Consider the following 18,963-nt stretch of genomic DNA (forward strand, 5'->3'; position numbering starts at 1 on the left):
TTAAAGGTGCACTATTTTTACTTTAAAAACGACTCTCTTCGCGCGAAAGTCGTTAGTCTGACGCATGTCAGGGCCATTAAAAACAATTAAAACAGCGCGAATTAAGGAGCGCAACGGAATGAAGCCGAACGCAGAGGTTAAAGGCGCGTTTTGAACAGTCGAGGGCGTCTTAATACCGAGACAAGACAGACGCATAACATAGTCTAACAGTTATCAGCGAAGACGCAAAACAATAACCCGTTCTGTTTATTATGATAAGCATGTCGTTTTTATTGTTTCCTCTCAATACGAGCTTATAATTAAACAGGCTAACAAAACGCCGTTTGTCTCAGCGCAAGTCTTTAAAACAGCGGTTGACATTTAGCCTATGCAGTGCGTTTATAGCAGAGATACATGTAGCCTACTCCTGCGCATCGAGCGTCTATTTTTGCCGAAACCCGAAACCTTAATGTGATTTATCGTCGTTTTTACGATGTATGTTTTTCCCTTTCAGCACTGGATAGCTCCTTCAGATTTACAAACACGCCCTCCGTCAAATGACTGACAGCAGAAATGACCATACACCAATCAAGGGCACTTTCCCAATCCCTATAAGGTGATGAAGAAGACGGGATTTTAGTAGTGTTGGGAAGTCCGACTCATTTCCCCGAATCGGTTCTTTCGAACAGTTCAATTCAATGCAGCCGCTGTGTCACCCGAGAACTGGACGAGCGCTCTGAACGAACGAATCCGACTTGCGAACCGGTTCAATAAGCGACCCCTTCGCGAATCGGACATCACTAGATGTTGTAGCAAATGGTTTCTGCCGTTTGCATGCTTTAAGACTTGGAGTGGACGAAAGAGGGCGGAGTGTGTTTGTCATCCAAGTGTGAAGCACTCACTCCCTGCCTCCGAAAAATAGGATTTCTCCTCTCTCTCTCTCTCTCTCTCTCTCTCTCTCTCTCTCTCTCTCTCTCTCTCTCTCTCTCTCTCTCTCTCTCTCTCTCTCTCTCTCTCTCTCTCTCTCTCTCTCTCTCTCTCTCTCTCTCTCTCTCTCTCTCTCTCTCTCTCTCTCTCTCTCTCGATCACGTCTGTTGTGGTCCAGCATCATACTGGGAGGAGAGCGTCGGGGATCCTACACATCTGCTGCGCTCATGCTAGGAGATACAACACCGAAACGAGCATCACTTACACAAACAACACCAATGCACCTGAGGGGAAAGGGATTACCGATACAATAAAAGTCTTCTGATCGGTAATCAAGTGGCAGAAATGCGTGGAAATCCACAGGTGAAAATGCTGTGCTGATTTGATTCATTCCAGCTGTGATTTCTCGCATCAGATTTGGTGAAGCTGAAGCTGATGAGGTAAAAGAGCGGGATTGAAGGATATGGCCATAATCCGGATATCGTTACTCTTGCAAGTCGGATTTGTTATAGGATCAAATTATAGATATGCGGAACAGGATCGGGACCTAAAAGCGAAGCTGGCCATTTATAAAACGCACAGCAACCAGCAAGCGCACCTCCGGAAGCCCCACTCGGGTTTAGCGCAAAAGATCGAGGAGCAGGTACCTAAAGTGGTGACTGCGTTTCTGCACACGGGGGATTCCTCCACCTTAAAACATGCCAACTGCTCCAGGAGATATGAGCTGGCGGTGCTGCGGGGAAGGACGCGCGGAGACGCGCATCACTCCATGCGCAGCGTCCTGGACACAGTCCTTCACGCCACAAACTTCCTCAACATGATCCTACAAACAAACAGGTCCAGAGATCAGAGTCCCAGGCGAGACATGGAGTGGTACCACGCTCTGGTCAGGAGTATCCTGGAGGGAGACCTCAAGATCCATCGAGCAGTGGTCACCTTGAGCGCCGAGTCCCCTGCTGAAGGACCACCTGTTTACCTTCAGGCCACACGGGCAGGTGGAGAGATCATTCTACAGGATTTATCCAGCACTGCCCAGCACATGTTGAAAAACAGAACGGCATATACCGAGTGGTACCATGAGCATAAAAACAAAAAGAAGACCCATCTCCAAAAACGCGTGCTGAGTCAAGATTTTGCCTCATTTGACGCGTCTGTGCGCAATGGAGAAAGTTACATTACAGACAAAACTCAGATTCACTGGTCAGCTCCGTATTTGGAGTGTGAGAAGGGGAATTTCATTCCCAGATGGCTCTTGACACTGTCTGCTGGCTTCTACGGCCTTAAATCCAACAGGAATCCAGACTTCAGGTAACTTTGCTAACATTTCACATTTGCACATGCACTTATTATACACGCACAGAATGTACCACACGGATTCGTTTTAAGTTAAAACATTAATATAAAGCACAAAAAACGTATATGTTTATTTCAAATGATTTATGTCAATCAATAAGTATTCTGTTATCTGTCAGCGATGACTGTGTCAAAGTATTCCCATTACTACAACATTACAGTAACATAATAATTGTTTTTCATAGTCTTATTGTTCACATTTGAGTATTTTATGTCATGGATGCTGTTGGTTAGAATGGCAAACCACCACTGAAGGTGTAGAGAGTGCTTCTAAAAATAACCCTGGTTGCATAGCAAGAAACCCCTTGGCCCCCAAACAATCAGCTCGCTTCTCAATATACAACCACTGCCACTGGAGGTGTTTAGATTGATCAGGCTAGCATGGTGGAGATGCTGTGTAAGGACTCTGTTTAAAGATGTGTTAAGGGGCGCCGGTAACACCGGAGCTCAGCACACAAGAATAGGGCTGTTTCCTGTTTACTAATTAATCCCAGAGGCACCAGCACAATGGAAATTGTTCTTTACAATCTCAAATCATTTCTGATTTCCATGCATTTTATTGCACAGTTGGACCGCGCCACGTATCACTTCAGGAACCAAGCTCGAATTGTAGAAAAGTGGTGTTAGCAGTTACTATCTTCAAATTCTCCAGTCTATCGTCTAAATGAGGAAAGCCAGCGGAAGCCAGTGTCTCTCTGGGTTTGTTCAGTAGTTATGCTGTAATTTGTAACCTCTCTGCGCAGGTCGATATTTGGCCAGGGCTTCGTCTTATGATGGCTCGTATCCCCAGGGTAATGAATTCCGAAACACTTGCTGGCCATGGCATTAAGGTAGATCCATCCTGTTGTCTTTAGGCCCACTCTTTGCCTCCTACACATAGGGGCAATTGAGAGGGAAGGGGTGTTTTCTAATGCAGCGTCTCCAGCCTTCACTTCCAGGATACCTTTCAGTCAATATGATGATGAATAAATAATGAAAGATGTAGTACAGCAACTCGAGGCACCTCTCATACATCTGGGACATTTTTAGATTAATGTCGCGTGTCGGAATTTTGGACTTAGACTTCTTATCGCGGCTGACTTCCTGATATTTATGAAGTTATACATGCAGGCCATCTAGTTGAATCTTTCTGATCACACATATAAGGAATGGTAAATAGATTTGTACTTTTTTGGAGAAAATGTGAAGGTTGTGCTCACTGCCACAATGCCAAGGTTTTGTGGCTGGTTGCCAGGGTGTTGCTATGTGGTTGCTAAATAGGTCTGGGTGTTTTTTTTAGCATGTTGCTATTGTTAGGGTTCTTGGTGGTTAATAGGTGGTTGTTTTTTGAAAGAATCAAATATATGATATACATTTTTATTTTTTTAATTACATTTTTATTTTAAAAAATTGAATACACATCTTCTTACATGAGCATGTCTGTTAAGTTATGAAATACAGGCACGTGCAGAGGGGGGTGGGGGGAGTGGGGGGTGGAGGGTGCCTGAGCACCTGCCTCTTTGCCCCTTGATGCCCAAAGTGCCCTTTTTGTCAAGGCAAAAAAAATAAAAATAAAAATAAACACTTATTATATATATATATATATATATATATATATATATATATATATATATATATATATATATATATATATATATATATATATATATATATATATATATATAATCAAAAGCCCTTTTGTGAAGACCTGCCCAATCTAACTATTAGTAAAATTAAATAAATTAAAAAAAAAATGAATCACATGATGATGCCCTTTCACCCGATGACCTCATCTCTCACGCCAGTGGAGAGGGGACTGAGAAGCGGATTCTTCAATACAGCGGTAACGTTAGTGTTGTATTCAGCGAAGTGTTTGTTTAGTTAGTTATTTGTTATCATTTTACAAGAACGACGTGGAGAGAGCATGGAGCTGTTGTTTATATTGCTGTTTCCTGAATGTGTATTGTAGAAGTAACGTTAACGTTAGTTTGCTGTTTGAGGGAGAAAAGTTTCACGGGCGTAGAGTTACATAGTCTTGTCTTGGTTATTTTACTAAAAACTATTTATACTTTAACCTATTATTTTTATTCTAGTATTTATTTAAAAAAACACTGGTAAAGGCTATGATTTTTCATCCTCTGAATTAGCCTATATAATATATCTCTGGAAATAATACTTTAAAATGTATTATTAAAAATATCGATGTCAATATAAAATGAACCTGACCTAACATCAAAGTGCAGAGTGCATGAGATATGGCCCTAGTAGATTTCAGGAAAAGATATGAAAATACCCATGAATATGAAGGAGTTTTATGCATGTTTATGACAACTGTCATTAAGTGTCATTTTGTAATTTTTAATGCAAAGATGACATTATGTGAGTGTTTATGACAACTTTAAATTTTAAAGTTTGTCACTATCACTAACAAAGACATCTCACATTATGTCTTCTTTGCATTAAAAATGACATAATTGAGCGAACGATACATTTTATTTTGATATATTGTGGGTGTATAAAGTAAAACAAAATCTTAGTGTAATACAGATGTCCTGATATTATGAAGAAGAAAAAAAAAACTCATTAAAGGTGTCATGAACTGGCTTTTTCATTTTTATGTACTGTTGTCTGAGGTCAACTAATGACATTCATGTGGTTTTTACATTCAAAAACATCATAACTAATAAGTAATAGACTATTTTCTACACTGGTTTTGAGACTCTCTCCTGAACGCTGGGTTTTAATGGGCTGGAGAACTGGAGGTAAACACCCACGACTGGGATTGGATAAGATTTGCATATTTAATGAGCTTCAGCTCCCCTGTCAGTTCAGTTCACATGAGGGATTGTTTTGAAAGCGGCAGCTGGAATGATTCTCTCGAGCACAGGGCTCGTAAACATCTTTAGCAAACAAACACAATGATTTATTTCTTATCCACCCGCGATTGATTGGAATATTATTTTTGTATTACATGGCCCGCCCGATCGGTGGATATAAGTGCGAACCGCGCGCACACACCCACACACGTGCGCGCATCCAGATCAAGAAAGGAATATTATTTCACTATTTGAGATTCACCGGCCTGCCATCGGGCTTAAGTTTTGGTAGCGCGTCTGGAAAACAGTTAGCCCCGGGACATTGGGCTTTGCGAGCCCTTGCCCATAAAGGTCTGAGTTCAGTGTACTAAATGTATGTTCTGTTAGTCCCAATATAGAAGAATCATGGGTTTAGTTTTATTTTGGGGAGAATGAATCCTTTCAGCATTTATTTTTAACATAGCTGTAAAAACAAATCTTCAGCAATAGATAAAGGCTTAAGAATTTTGGAACTCTTTTTCTTTGCAGAAGCTTTGGGTAAGAGCTAATACAATATTTAAACTCAAGACAATATTTTGTGTCTAATTTACTTAAGACAAGTATAGCTGTAACATCCAGCCGGTTGTTATCGCAGAATAGACCAGCTTCGCATCGGCATCCTGATCATTCTGTCGAGGTTTTTTTGCGATAACAACCGGCTAAATGTGCATTATCCCTTACTCAGCACCCATTTAAAATAATGAAAAACAGGAATTATCTTAGCATAGTTTTATTGAGGGGGAAAAGTACAATCAAATTGTTGATATTTTAAAAATCTGCCAACATGAAATCATATGCAACCGTATAAAAAACACATAAATAAATATACATATTTAAAAATATAACATTTCATGACAAAGCAAGGTTAGATAAAGTTACAGAAAGTAATATTATTGATTATATGAATTAGCAATTCATGTTATTTATTATTTTTTTAACTATTATTATTATTATTATTATTATTATTATTATTATTATTATTATTATTATTATGTGCCTATTTAATAATAATAATAATAATAATAATAATAATAATAATAATAATAATAATAATAATATATTGTTTCCTTAGTGGGAAAAAAATAACTTTGTCTGCCAAGATGAAATCATATAATAACCATATAATAAAAAATTAAAAAATAAAAATTAATTGAAATAAAAATTCATTTTATTTGTTAAAATATGTTTTAACTTGATAAATATTTTTAAATGGCTCAGTTCGCTTAATATAAGTATATGGATTTATTCATCTGTATTCGTTAAATATCAAAAATGAATACAACATGAGTTTGTTGATTAGAGCATTTGTATGGGTCTGATTTTGAAATGTGAAGTGCTCATGAGACAATGAAAAGCCGTAGCAGATCATTCTAGATGAAAATGTATTTTTCTCCTTAGCTCATGATGAGTAACTGTGATTGTCTGTATAGTGAAAGCTGTGCTCTCCTCTCACCTCTCCCAGATGTTAATTCCCCCAAAGTGTAATAGGAGGTTTACTTTAGAATACCATTTTATTTTGATTTGAGTACTGTCCCCAAACTGTTACAACAAGGCCAGAACCTCACAAAAGTATCCACAATCTCAAACCTGTTCATTAGAACAGAGCGTTCACATACGTTTGACTATTACGTGTACTTTCTTTGAATATAATATTTAAGTAAACATTCTTTCTCCTTTGTCAGGTGTGAGTAAGGGTTGGCTGGAGAGAAAAGTGAACTCTATTAAGGCCGTCCGGTCTGCCAGGGGCCTCTGGGGATCAACAATGTCCTATTATAAACCACATGGGCTGTAGGTCTTCTGCCCTACAAGCCCCTGCCAAGAGCCCAAGGGAGGCTGACGTGAGAATAGGCCAATTACTTCTGACATGGTAGCCTTAAAGACCCAGTGCCTATTCTGCAACATTGTGTTCATACTCACAGAGGGCTCAAAAACATTTGTGAAGCACATACTCTAATAGAACAGAATATAATTTTGCAGTTGTTGTTGTCGTCATCGTTGTTGTTGTGTGTGGTTCAGGTATTCCCCACTTTCCCTACGTTACCCACAAAGATGGGTCCTTGGGGGGACATTTTTTGGCCCCTATGAGGAAAACAGCTTATAAATCATACTAAGTGATGTTTTTTTTTTTTATTATTGTAAAAATGCAGAAAGCTTTCTGTGAGGGGTAGATTTAGGGTTAGGGGATAGAATATACAGTTTGTGCAATATAAAAACCTTATGTCTATGAAATGTCCCTATAAAACAACCCAGCGTGTGTGCTTGAATAAACCAGAAATACACTGGGTACAAAAGTACAGAAGTACTCTGTGTATAAAAAATAAACTGTTATGCGTTAAAACTGGATTATGCTTTTCCAACAAAATCAAATTGGTTTGAAATAATTTGCTGCAATCTTGTTGAATGAACTTAAAATAATTTAGTTAAAACTACAAAAAATAATCACGTCATTCCAACTAGATAAAGTAGGATAAAAAGGGGTAGAATTGATGACCATATTTAGTCTATGGGAACTCTGTCACATTAATTTATTTTTGTTATTTCTATAAAAACTATAAGTCAACAACACTTAATCACTCGTTAATTGTAACATAATGATCAAGTAAAGCATGTCTCATCACAGGCATTAGCACAGTTACAGCTTATTGAGAACAGCACAGCCTAACCACAAGGTCTGCAGTTCACGATAATGTAACCTCAAAAAATGGACACAACATAACACAACTTTTAAATGTCAAATATAACTGTCAAATATTACATCAAACTTTAACAGGTCTTTGCCTTCAATAAAAAACACATTAAACAGCTCTTCATTTCAACATTTACTCTCCTGATCCATTCCTATGCAAAGCATGCTGGGAACTAGAAATACACGGCCTATTCAGTCAGCGTAACATGAATGATTAATGTAGTCCCAGCACAAATGGTTTAGGTTCACTTAAAGTTTTACACATTTTAGTTAATTTAACATAAAAAATTGAGTAAAATGGCAATTAGATAAAAAATAAAAATAAATATTTGTGTTGTTTCATCTTATTTTATTTAAATAAACTGAGCAAATAGCTAGGATATTTTTTTGAGTATACTTATTATTACCTATTCCTATACCTTATTTATTTTTTACTTATTATTATTACATTTTGTTTAATTTTATATAACATTTATATAATATGAAACATGTAATATTATCATATTAAATATAATATTTACACCAGAGGTCAAAAGTTAGTTTAAAGGTGCACTATGCAACTTTCCGTCCACTTGAGGGTGCCTATTCTAAACAAATGCAGATGACGCCAAGTGTGAGCGCAGTATATTGGGACGTGGTCTTCACCTCACAGTCGGTGGAAAATAGGACTCGGGCAGAAATCATGTTCATGGATGCGGTTATTAACGTTACTGTAGTGTAAAGCAGAGCAGGACCGAGTGTTGTGGAGCTGAGCACGGCTGCTGGAGCGATCGTTACACAAACACACGGCTCGCGAGTACCGGGACTTTTATTATGACATGATAGGACACAGAGCTCCGGCACTTCTGCGATTCTGGTCATGATTATAAGGTAACTCAGCTCTGTTTATCATATTAGATACATTTAAGTGTGTTTAAAATGATGTTATAACGTTACTCTGTGCGCTCACTCAGCGCTGCTGTGACATTTTCACACTGCGAAGAGAAAAGCGCTTCTGCAGAATAAAACTGAGGGTAACGCAGAAATGAAGCAATTGACAGGTGACTTCCTCAAACACTATGCTGAAACGTCCCGGTCCTTAGTTAAAATAGCAATTTTCTCACAATTTACAAATAGTTGGAAACATTTGGGATATTGTAAGTACTCAACTGAACAAAATATATAACAACGGCCTAGTGTTTTTTGGATATTTTACTGCAAAAATACTACATAGTGCGCCTTTAATTGAAAATACAGTAAATAATAATAATAATAATAATAATAATTTATTACATTTTTAAATAACTGTTTTCTAGTTACATGTAAATTATTTATTAATGTTATTAATGCTGAAAACATTTATTTTTCATAAGGTACACTGGTATTTTTGCTGTCAAATATCTAAAAACCACCAGGCCTATGTTATATTTTGTTCAGTTGAGTTCAATATCTCAAATGTTTCAAAAGTTGTTGCATGGTGTCTACATACGTGGACAGTTAAATAACTTTTAAATAAAGCTACATTTTGTAAAAATGAAAATTGGATTTTAGCATCATATTAAAGTAATAAAAAAATCTTTAAAAAATCTAGATAATGTTTTTCATAATTCATGCATTAAAGGGTTAAATACTTCCAACTTTTGACCTGTTTTATACATTAAATATTGTAAAACTACATTAAAAAGTAAAGTCACATTCTGAGATATGCAGCGTACAGTGTATAATGTGCAGTATTCATTCAGCTGTATTCAAGTTTTCCATTCGGAACATAGCCAATATGAATGCATTGGAAATGGCTGCTATCAATAGTGATGTCCTTTCTGACCTCGTCAGCCCTTTGGGAGAAATCCATCCATTTCCCGAGTTAGCTGAAATTAACGTGAACATGGTTTCTTGCTGTTCTGCTCTATTTGAATTGAATTTCAGTTTGGTATAAAAAAAGATGGAGCTCATTAAAAAGAATACGCATGGAGACGGATGTCACCTCTTTTCATCCAGCGCGAAGCTAGATCTCGCCACGAGCGCTGTTATGCTAATGTAGTCCAAAAAGAAAGGAAGACAGTTAGATAAAATTCAATTAGCCAACAAAACCTGCACAATGAAACGGGAGACTGCTATACATCCTCTCTAAATAGCAAACTGTCATGGACTTCATGAAATATGGATGGATGAAGGCGCGTAGAGTAATTTTTTGTATTTGTTCAGGCAACAACAGAACCTCGGCTAGCTTCAAGGCACATGTCTATTGAATGGCAGACGACCTTAAATGCATCCTCTTAATAAATCAAGTGCACTGAAGCATTATGTTTTAGTATGATCTCAAAGTCGTGTTGTTCTTCTATTTTAAGGAAACAAAATGAGGGAAATGTGAGGGAAATGCATTAGGTTGACAGGACGAGTTTTTTGATAATGTGACTCAAGGATGATGTGGTCTCTGCTGTGACACTGGGGTCATTCCATCGAGTACTGTCGGCAGTTATCAAAGCAGACAGCCCAGCGATCTTTAATGTCAGCGAGCGCAGTGACGGCATCTCTTTGTGCCCTCACATTTCAGTCTGTACCACCCCTTACCCCGTCGCCATTACCTAACCCAGTCTCTTCAGCCTTTGTTCCTTTACAAGATAAATATAACACTAATTTATGTGATATGCTTCTGTTTTGCATCTGCTGTATTCAATGATATATAAGGCTGACAACTTCAGCAGTTGAACATAACACTTAGTTTCTTATGGGAAATTTGTTATATCACATACCGTTGTGAAAAACAAGTGTGCCTTATTGTACTTAATGTGCTCATTTAGTGTAATTCAAATCTTAAAAGTATTCTTTTTAAAAACTATATTGTCAGATAATATATTATTAATAATAAAAAAGGCTACAGGTACTTAAGATATTATACTGTCATGTTTCCTAACTCTTATATCTGTTTTAAAGTTGTCATGAACTGGCTTTTTAATTTTGTATGACGTTCACATGGTTTTTACATTTAAAAACACCATAACTAATAAGTAATAGGCTATTTTCTACACTGGTTTTGAGGCTCTCTCCTGAACGTTTTGGTTTTGATGGGTGTGTCGCAATGGAGTAAACACACACAGCTAGGATTGGAGAAGATTTGCATATTTAATGAGCTTCAACTCCCTTGTCAGTTCGCGGGAGGGATTGTTTTGAAAGCCGCAACCGGAGTAATTCTCTGACAGGGCACTCAAAATGTATTTATCAAACAAACACAATGATTTATCTCTCATCCACCCACAATTATTATTTTGTATTACTTGGACCGCCCAATCGGGGTTTAGTTTGTCTCGCATCCATCAAAATACAGGGGCGGGGGTTAGGGTTATGACCTATACCGGGACCAACCACCTGGGGGCGATCAAGGCACATAGGCTTCAGTTTCGGTAGGAAGTGCTACAGGCTTGCTTCAGACAGTGCATTCATAATATAGTAAAAGGAGTTGTTGTCAATGGTTTAAAATCATCATTTGTTTTTAAACAGCATTGCTTAAAAACACAACGTGTCCTGTGAGCATAACCATCATAGAGACGACTGTCCAGAATATGTACTGTTTGACAATTTTCTACCGGTTAGTCGCGTATACTGGTATATCGCTAAACAATTATAATGATGCTGATAAAAATACAATTATATCGTAACTGTAATGAGTTGTCTATCTGAGTACACTGAGGGGAAAAAAACTACACTGTAAATTTTTTTTTGCTGTTTTTTGTTGGTTTAACTTAAAAAAGTAAGTAACCTGGTTGCCTTAAAATTTTGAGTTTATTGAAATTAAAAATTTGAGTTGATACAATGAAGGAAATTTGTTTAATAAATAGAAACTCAAAATATTATTGTATCTGAACCACTTAAAACATTTGATAAATCATGAAAATAGCACTATTTGGCATATTTTACTGCGTCATCAGAAATAAAACACACAATTACCCACTCTGCTTACAAAATCTTTTAATAATATTTTAATAAAGGTTGTCGAATCTCAAAAAATGTTCATTGTATTAACTAAAAATTTTACCAACAAAATTTTACCAACAAGTTAAACCAACAAAAACCAACCAATTATTTTTTTACAGTGTATTCACTATATAAATAATTTGCACTCGGTGTATACATTGCTAGTACAATTTCACAAGCAGTTAGAAATAAATTTTGAAGTCGGAAAACGTACTCTATTTTCTACTTTGAAATGTGTTTTCATTATTATATTATTATGAAAAGGCACTTAGTATAGATGATAATATAGGTAAAATATAGGCAAATATAGGTAAAATACAGACCCATTTAACTCTTTCGTTGTCATTGGCGGAACTTGCATGATTTATGAGACAACAATATTAATCATATTTAATATAGCAGGATCACCAAAATTAAAGAGCAAAAACTGCCTAATGTTACTGAATGAAACGTCGCCCCCGGACGAGTTATAGGACCATGAAGCTTTGGGGGTGTTGATGGAATTGATCTGTGTTTTGATCAGCTTTTTGGTATTTTTATTTTTATGTAAAAACTAAATTCAGGAAGCTAGAATAAACTGTTAAAACTATAAATAAAGACACAGAACACATCAAATTGGATAAAAATCTCCCATTTAACCCTGTTACCAAAGGTATTGTAATATAATTCTATATCAACCAATTCATCAATGTGTGTGTATATATATATATATATATACATTTTTATTTACTTGATGTTTATTTAATGCATGTTTCTTGAAAATAAACACCAATCATTAGTGATGTCTAAAATTGTGGGGCTGCCAACATTGCAAACATAAATATCAAATGTAATAAATATAATATATTATTATATAGTATGTTACATTTAAAGACTTTTTAAGACTCCTATTTGGTACTTATTTCACTGAAAGTAAAACAAAAAATCTAAATATAGAGACAAGAGACAAAAATGCAGAGACATATTATAGATGTCTTGGTTAAACATCGCCAGTTGAGATGCAAGAAATGTTCAACAGCTCTTGTCAGCTTCTCATTTCAATCTCAGGGAAGACTAAAATACAAGCCAACGTCATATAGTCTGCCACAGTAATTACAGTCAATTGATACTAATCACAATTATCATCAGGCTTTTCATCTTCAAGACAAAATGATGGCACTGTTGCCAATCCACTGTTACCAATCCACATTCTGTCTTATGAGTTAATAATGGCAATACAGAGCCATAGGTTCTATTTGACCTTGGATGAAGGACGTGGCTTTTCGACGCTTAATGAACACGGCTGCTAAAATTAGCACACTTGCTTGGCCAAGGCCTCAATTAAGGGGAGCAGAGACTGTTCCATGACTGCACCTTCTGTGTCTGACTAAGAGGAAGAACGAGAAAAGTACAGGAAACAGATACGTTTGCGAAGAGAAACAAACAGATCTCCTTTACCTCGGGCAATCCATCTCCTCAGTGTTTTCTGATAAATATTTGCATGGCTCCAGAACCAGCGTTCACAACAGTATATCTCATAATATTTGTTTTACCTGCAGTAGATAACAAAAAAAAAAACAAAAAAAAAAAACAATGCCTTGTATGAATCTTATGCTATACTTCCTTAAAGGTGGGGTAAGTGTTACTTTAAAACCGTTTTAGAAAAAGGACTCGGCCGAGTGGAATAACAAACTTGTAGCCAATCAGCAGGTAAGGGGCGTGTCTATGGTGAGAAGAGAGGCCCAGTAAACGTCATTATTTAAAACACACGAGTCACACAGGACGGACATTAGCCAAGAAAGAACTAATATATGCTGGCTTTTGCTTGAATATGCTCGTGTGTCACATTCGCTTGTTTGTCCATTTGCGATCGTATTGTGGCTAACTTCAGCGACGATAAAGACACGTTCATTTCCACACCGTATAGAGCATCTAAATCCCCTCAGTGTTTCAAGGTTTTAAGCGTCAGCTCACAAAATGTGTCCGACAGGTAAGATACTATACTCCTTATATAGTCGTTAGCTGGACTATCGAGCTTGTATACTTATCGAGTTGTTCATGAGAACTGTTTGTGTTTTGTGATCGCTATATATAACTCTAATCTTGTCATAATTGTAATATGTCAATAGTTGGACTGTCATGTGTTCTATCGAGTTGTTCATGAGAACGGTTTGTGCTTTTGTAATGGAAGGGGGGACTTTTTCATTGACTATTCGACCTGGATTAGTTACACACAGATTCTGCCATAGTCGTTATTTGGGTTACGTATCTGTGGGGCGGAGCTATCACAATATGGCAGAGATCTTTTTTTGCGGTAGGGGCGTGTTTGTTTTGGTGATTTTAAATATCTACAACGGTTACCAGATAGCACTTACCCCACTTTTAAGCCTCAGACCCAAGCCTGACATCTGTTCATAAATATCTAATTCAGTCATGGAACTCTAGAGGGCACAGGCAGTCTGCTAGCAATCACATTGTTTACCACTTGGCACAAGCTGATTGGCCTCTGCTGAACCTGCAGCCAATGAGATTGCTTGCTCAACATTTAAATAGCCTGGTTCATTGTTTGCTTTAAGCTAGTCTGTTAGTGTGCTATCAGCTGTTGTGCGTTATATTATTCTAAAATTCAACCGCTTAAAATAAGTGAACAATGTTTCTAAACACATTGCATGGTCTGCATTTATCAATGAAACCATTATGGGTTACTTTGGGAATTATGTATCTATTTATGCACTTGCAGCATATTACTTTTACAGCATTTAACTCTTACTATGGAAATAATATACCTTAAAAAGTATATAGGCCTACTTAATTGCAAATTAAATGTCATATTTTTTGGATATGTTTTTTGCCTTTAGTTGAATTTGAGTGTGCTTTTTTTGACTCATTTACACCTAATATTGTGTTGGTCCCCTTTTTGTTGCCAAAACAGCCCGTCAAGGCATGGACTCCACTAGACCCCTGAAGGTGTGCTGTGATATCTGGCACCAATATGTTAGCAGCATATCCTTTAAGTCCCTTAAATTGCGAAGTTGGGCCTCCATGGTCGGACTTGTTTGTTCAGCACATCCCACAGACGCTCGATTGGATTGAGAATTTGGAGGCCAAGTCAACACCTCAAACTCATTGTGCTCCTCAAATCATTGCTGACCCATTTTTGCTTTGTGGCAGGGCGCATTACCCTGACAAAAGAGGCCACAGCCATCAGGGAATATTGTTTCCATGATAGGGTGTATATGGTCTGCAAACAAAGCTTAGGTAGGTGGTATGTGTCATAGTAATATCCACATGATTGGCAGGATCCAAGGTTTTTCCAGCGGAACATTGCTTAAAGCATCTTACTGCATCCACTGGCTTACCTTCTTTCCATAGTGTATCCTGGTTCCGTGTGTTTCCCAGGTAAGCAACGCAAACGTCCACATGATGTAAAAGAAAACATGATTCATCAGACCAGGCCACCTTCTTCCATTGCTTTGTGATCCAGTTCTGTTGCTCACATGTACACTGGTGGCTCTTTCGGCGGTGGACAGGGGTCATCATGGGCACCCTGATTGGTCTGCGGCTATGTAGCCCCATGTGTAACAAACTGTGATGCACTGTGTATTCTGGCACCTTTCTATCAAAGCCAGCATTAACTTGAGCAATTTGAACTGCAGTAGATCATCTGTTTGATCGGACCACACAGGCTAGACATTGCACGTGCATTAATGAGCCTTGGCCGCCCATGACCCTGTCACCGGTTCACACTGTTCCTTCCCTGTAGCATTTTTGATAGATACTGACCACTGAAGACCAGGAACACCCACAAGAGCTGCAGTTTTGGAGATGCACTGACCCAGTCATCTAGCCATCAGAATTTGGCCCTTGTCAAGCTCGCTCAAATCCTTACCCTTGCCCATTTTCCATTTTCTAACAAAATGTTCACTTGCTGCCTAATATATTACACCCATTAAAAGATGCCGTGATGAAGAGATAATCAGTGTTATTCACTTCATCTATCAGTGAATGTTATGAAATGGTTATAATGTAGTGCCTGATTGGTGTAAGTACATCTTTAAATGTAATTTCACATTTATATTGTCTTTGAAATATTTTTTACGGCTGAAGGTACAGGCAAGAATTTATTGCATTTACAACTAAAATACTTTAATGTAATTTATTTTCTGTCATTTCTAACTTTTATGCCATGTATTTAAATGTATTTACAACGACACATTTCTGTATTGCACTGCAAGATTATTAAAATATACTTTACTTTTCATTTGACATTATTAAAAAGTGCACTTTTTAAAACTAATTAAGTACTGTATGTTAAGAAACAGACGGAACGGAAGTGTTTAATGAATTTGTATAACACTACAAGTAAATAAAATTATACACAGTTCTTTTTCACAAAGTTTCACATATCTGCTGTCAGTATTAAAGCTCAAGCTTTCATCATCTTGCAATTGATGCAATTATCACATCACTATTACAAATACACAAGCATAGCTTTTATGAATAAAGAATAATTTCTTGTACTTTGAATTTAATTGTATCTTTAAATTGTATCTATACCTTTAAATGAGATGGCCAATAATTGCTAATGTCAAAGGTTTCAAAGGTTTATGCTAATATTTTTTAAATGAATGAGCAAAAACTTGAACGGAAGTTCAAAACTACTTTTGTTAAACACATGTAAGGTTTAAATAATATAATTGTATTTCAAACAATAGATTGTTATTAACTCTTTCCCCGCCAAACACGTAATTTTCCGGGTTTCCGCATTTTTGCTGTTAGACGCTAAGGGGCGCTATTACTGAATGATTATCTTCTGTCACTATCTTCTGAATGAGAGTTAATTACAGTCAATTATGCACGTGACTTTGGTTTGCTGGGAAATTGAAAATGTTTTACTTCAAATACTGTTGCTGTGTTACATTTACTTCCAAGTATTTCTGAGTTTAACCCACAACAATGGAGCTATTATTTAATTGCTTTAATGCGGTTCAGGCAAGCGATTATATGCAGAAGCAGAGTCCCAGCAGATGCAAGGCATGCTGAGTTTCACGGTCATTTTCCTTCTGGCTTTCTGTGTTATAAAGCTCTACAGCCACTTTAGACATCAGTACCAAAACACAAGCATGTGTGATGATAGGCTTTACTGTAGCATCATTTCTGCTGTTACTCTCTTCTTGCTGAAAAACACTGTTTGTTAAAAGTAACGACCCATGACATTTCATCTTTTCCTGATTAACAAACGTGTTACCTTCCCAATGGCCCAGTTCCAAATACTGACAACCTTGTCTAGAGGTCATCTATTAACAGAGTGTGGTCCAGATCTAGACCCAAGATTGGTTCTGTCCATGCTGCAATGTGTTTATCTTAAATTAATATAATTTTAAAGAGCATTTATGGAATTTATTTTCATTTATGAAATGAGCCAGTCAGTTTGTCAGGTCTCCCTCTGCCTGCTTTAAGTGGGCTCCAGGGAAAGGCAAAACTGCAGAGCCCACAACCTGCCCAAAGGGAGGTAACGTGGGAGTTACACATATGGACTAGCCCAGAGTCCTGCACGGGTCCGATTTTGTAATTCCGCACCGGCCCGTTATGGAGGACCAACCCTGCACAAATTAAAAATAAATGAGTGAATGAATGAATGAATGAATAAGTAAATAAATGAATAAATAAATAAATATACACATATGTAAATTAATAAAAACATAAATAGATAAATGTGATAATAGGAAAATAAATAACAGAATAAACGACTTGATAAAATAAATATGATTCATTTTTAATCAAATACAATTTTGTATTATTTTTCCCTTAATTTATTATTTTCTGCTTTTATAAAAATATATCTTTTTAACTTTTATTTATTTGTTAATTCAATTTAATGGGTTTCCCCCTTGTCCGACCCACACCCGTATCTGACACAGTTAGAAATTTTTTCACCCATTTCCCGCGGGTACCCGAACCCGTGCAGGACTCTGGACTAGCCAGATAGGGCAGTGCAACATACGAATTGTCCCTGGGGTGGCTCCGGCCAATCCAGGGGGGAGACAACAAGAGCAGACCGTGCCAAAGGAAAGGTAAGGGCTCGCCGTAGGGAGCTGTATCGTGGAAGAATACACATATGAGACTGCCGTAGGAGTCACAACATATGGATACCCATCCTAACACAGGTTCCACCAATGCATAAGAGTGTTAGGCCTGGCATCAGATGCTACGCTACATCTGACTGCTGCAGGTTGCAGAGGTGATCGACAGGGTTCGCCAATCTGGGAAACTCTACTGTAAATATGTATATGTGCATATTTAGAGATTATGGCCTGCTCATTGTGGGAACTTGGCTGTCAAAATGATCTCAGAGCTTCCTAGTGGTAAATACGACTTGAGTGGAAATTCATGTCCAATTTTTAACTAGGAAACTTGTATTTACAACAATTCTGATATAGCATGTGAGGGCAGCATTACACCAATTGTAAATAGCCTGCGTTGTTGGCAGAGGATAGTTACACTAACTCTCCCCGTCATTGTCTGATTGAGCCAGACAAAATAAATCCCAGTGTTAACAGGAGAAGTGGCATGGAGAGTAAGGCAGGTGGCTTTACATTTTAACATGAACAACCAGACTCAAATCTGCCTTTTCCCATATCATATTAGCTCCAAGTGGTGTTTATTAATAGAAATTAAGAAAATATGTTGAAATAAAGTGTCAAATGAGAAATAAATAATAATGGGAATAACCTGTTTATCGGTATGAGTAATGGAGCGGTCACACTGCCCTACTCCTTCCATTGACTTCCATATAAACGCATGTGAATGCGTCAGAACGGAAACACAAGCGTATGCATTTCAGAGCCCGATCTCACGAAAATGTGTTTAAATAGTACGAGTTTGGAATCTCGTGGAATGTATACGCCAAAATGAGTTTTGGCGTGCATATGGTACGCGGTTTTTCGCGTGCATATGATACGCACTTTATGGCGTATTATACGTACGAACTGAGTTAAAAGAATTATATTTTTTTGTAGCAAAGTCGAGTAGATTGTATATCATTTACATTTTGAATGTATTACTATTTGTTATTTATTGAAAATCATGTTTATAAAAAAGACGCTTCAGAGGGTGACGTCATATCAAGACCATTGGAATGTCTGAAATTTTTCATGCTTGAAGTCTAGTGTGATCTCAGCTTTAGGCTGTTAGACTTTTTTTTTTTCTTCTTTTTTTCAAAAGGTTGAACACTGCTGCTCTTGTATAACCCTG

At 37.2% G+C, this 18,963-nt stretch overlaps 1 protein-coding gene across 2 annotated transcripts in view; it reads left to right on the forward strand.

Moving 5' to 3' along the window:
- The first annotated feature begins 952 nt into the window (after positions 1-952).
- gpr158a (G protein-coupled receptor 158a) overlaps positions 953-18,963 on the forward strand; it is a 191,960-nt gene continuing 173,949 nt past the window's right edge. Inside the window, exon 1 of one of the 2 annotated variants that reach the window (XM_067434785.1) lies at positions 953-2,214. In XM_067434785.1, coding sequence (XP_067290886.1) covers positions 1,370-2,214 — 845 coding nt within the window. In that variant the 5' untranslated portion in view covers positions 953-1,369. The remainder of the gene's footprint in view (positions 2,215-18,963) is intronic. The other variant, XM_067434786.1, reaches the window with a different exon arrangement.

Source organism: Pseudorasbora parva, chromosome 24 (assembly GCF_024679245.1).
Source record: "Pseudorasbora parva isolate DD20220531a chromosome 24, ASM2467924v1, whole genome shotgun sequence".
Lineage (NCBI taxonomy): Eukaryota > Metazoa > Chordata > Actinopteri > Cypriniformes > Gobionidae > Pseudorasbora > Pseudorasbora parva.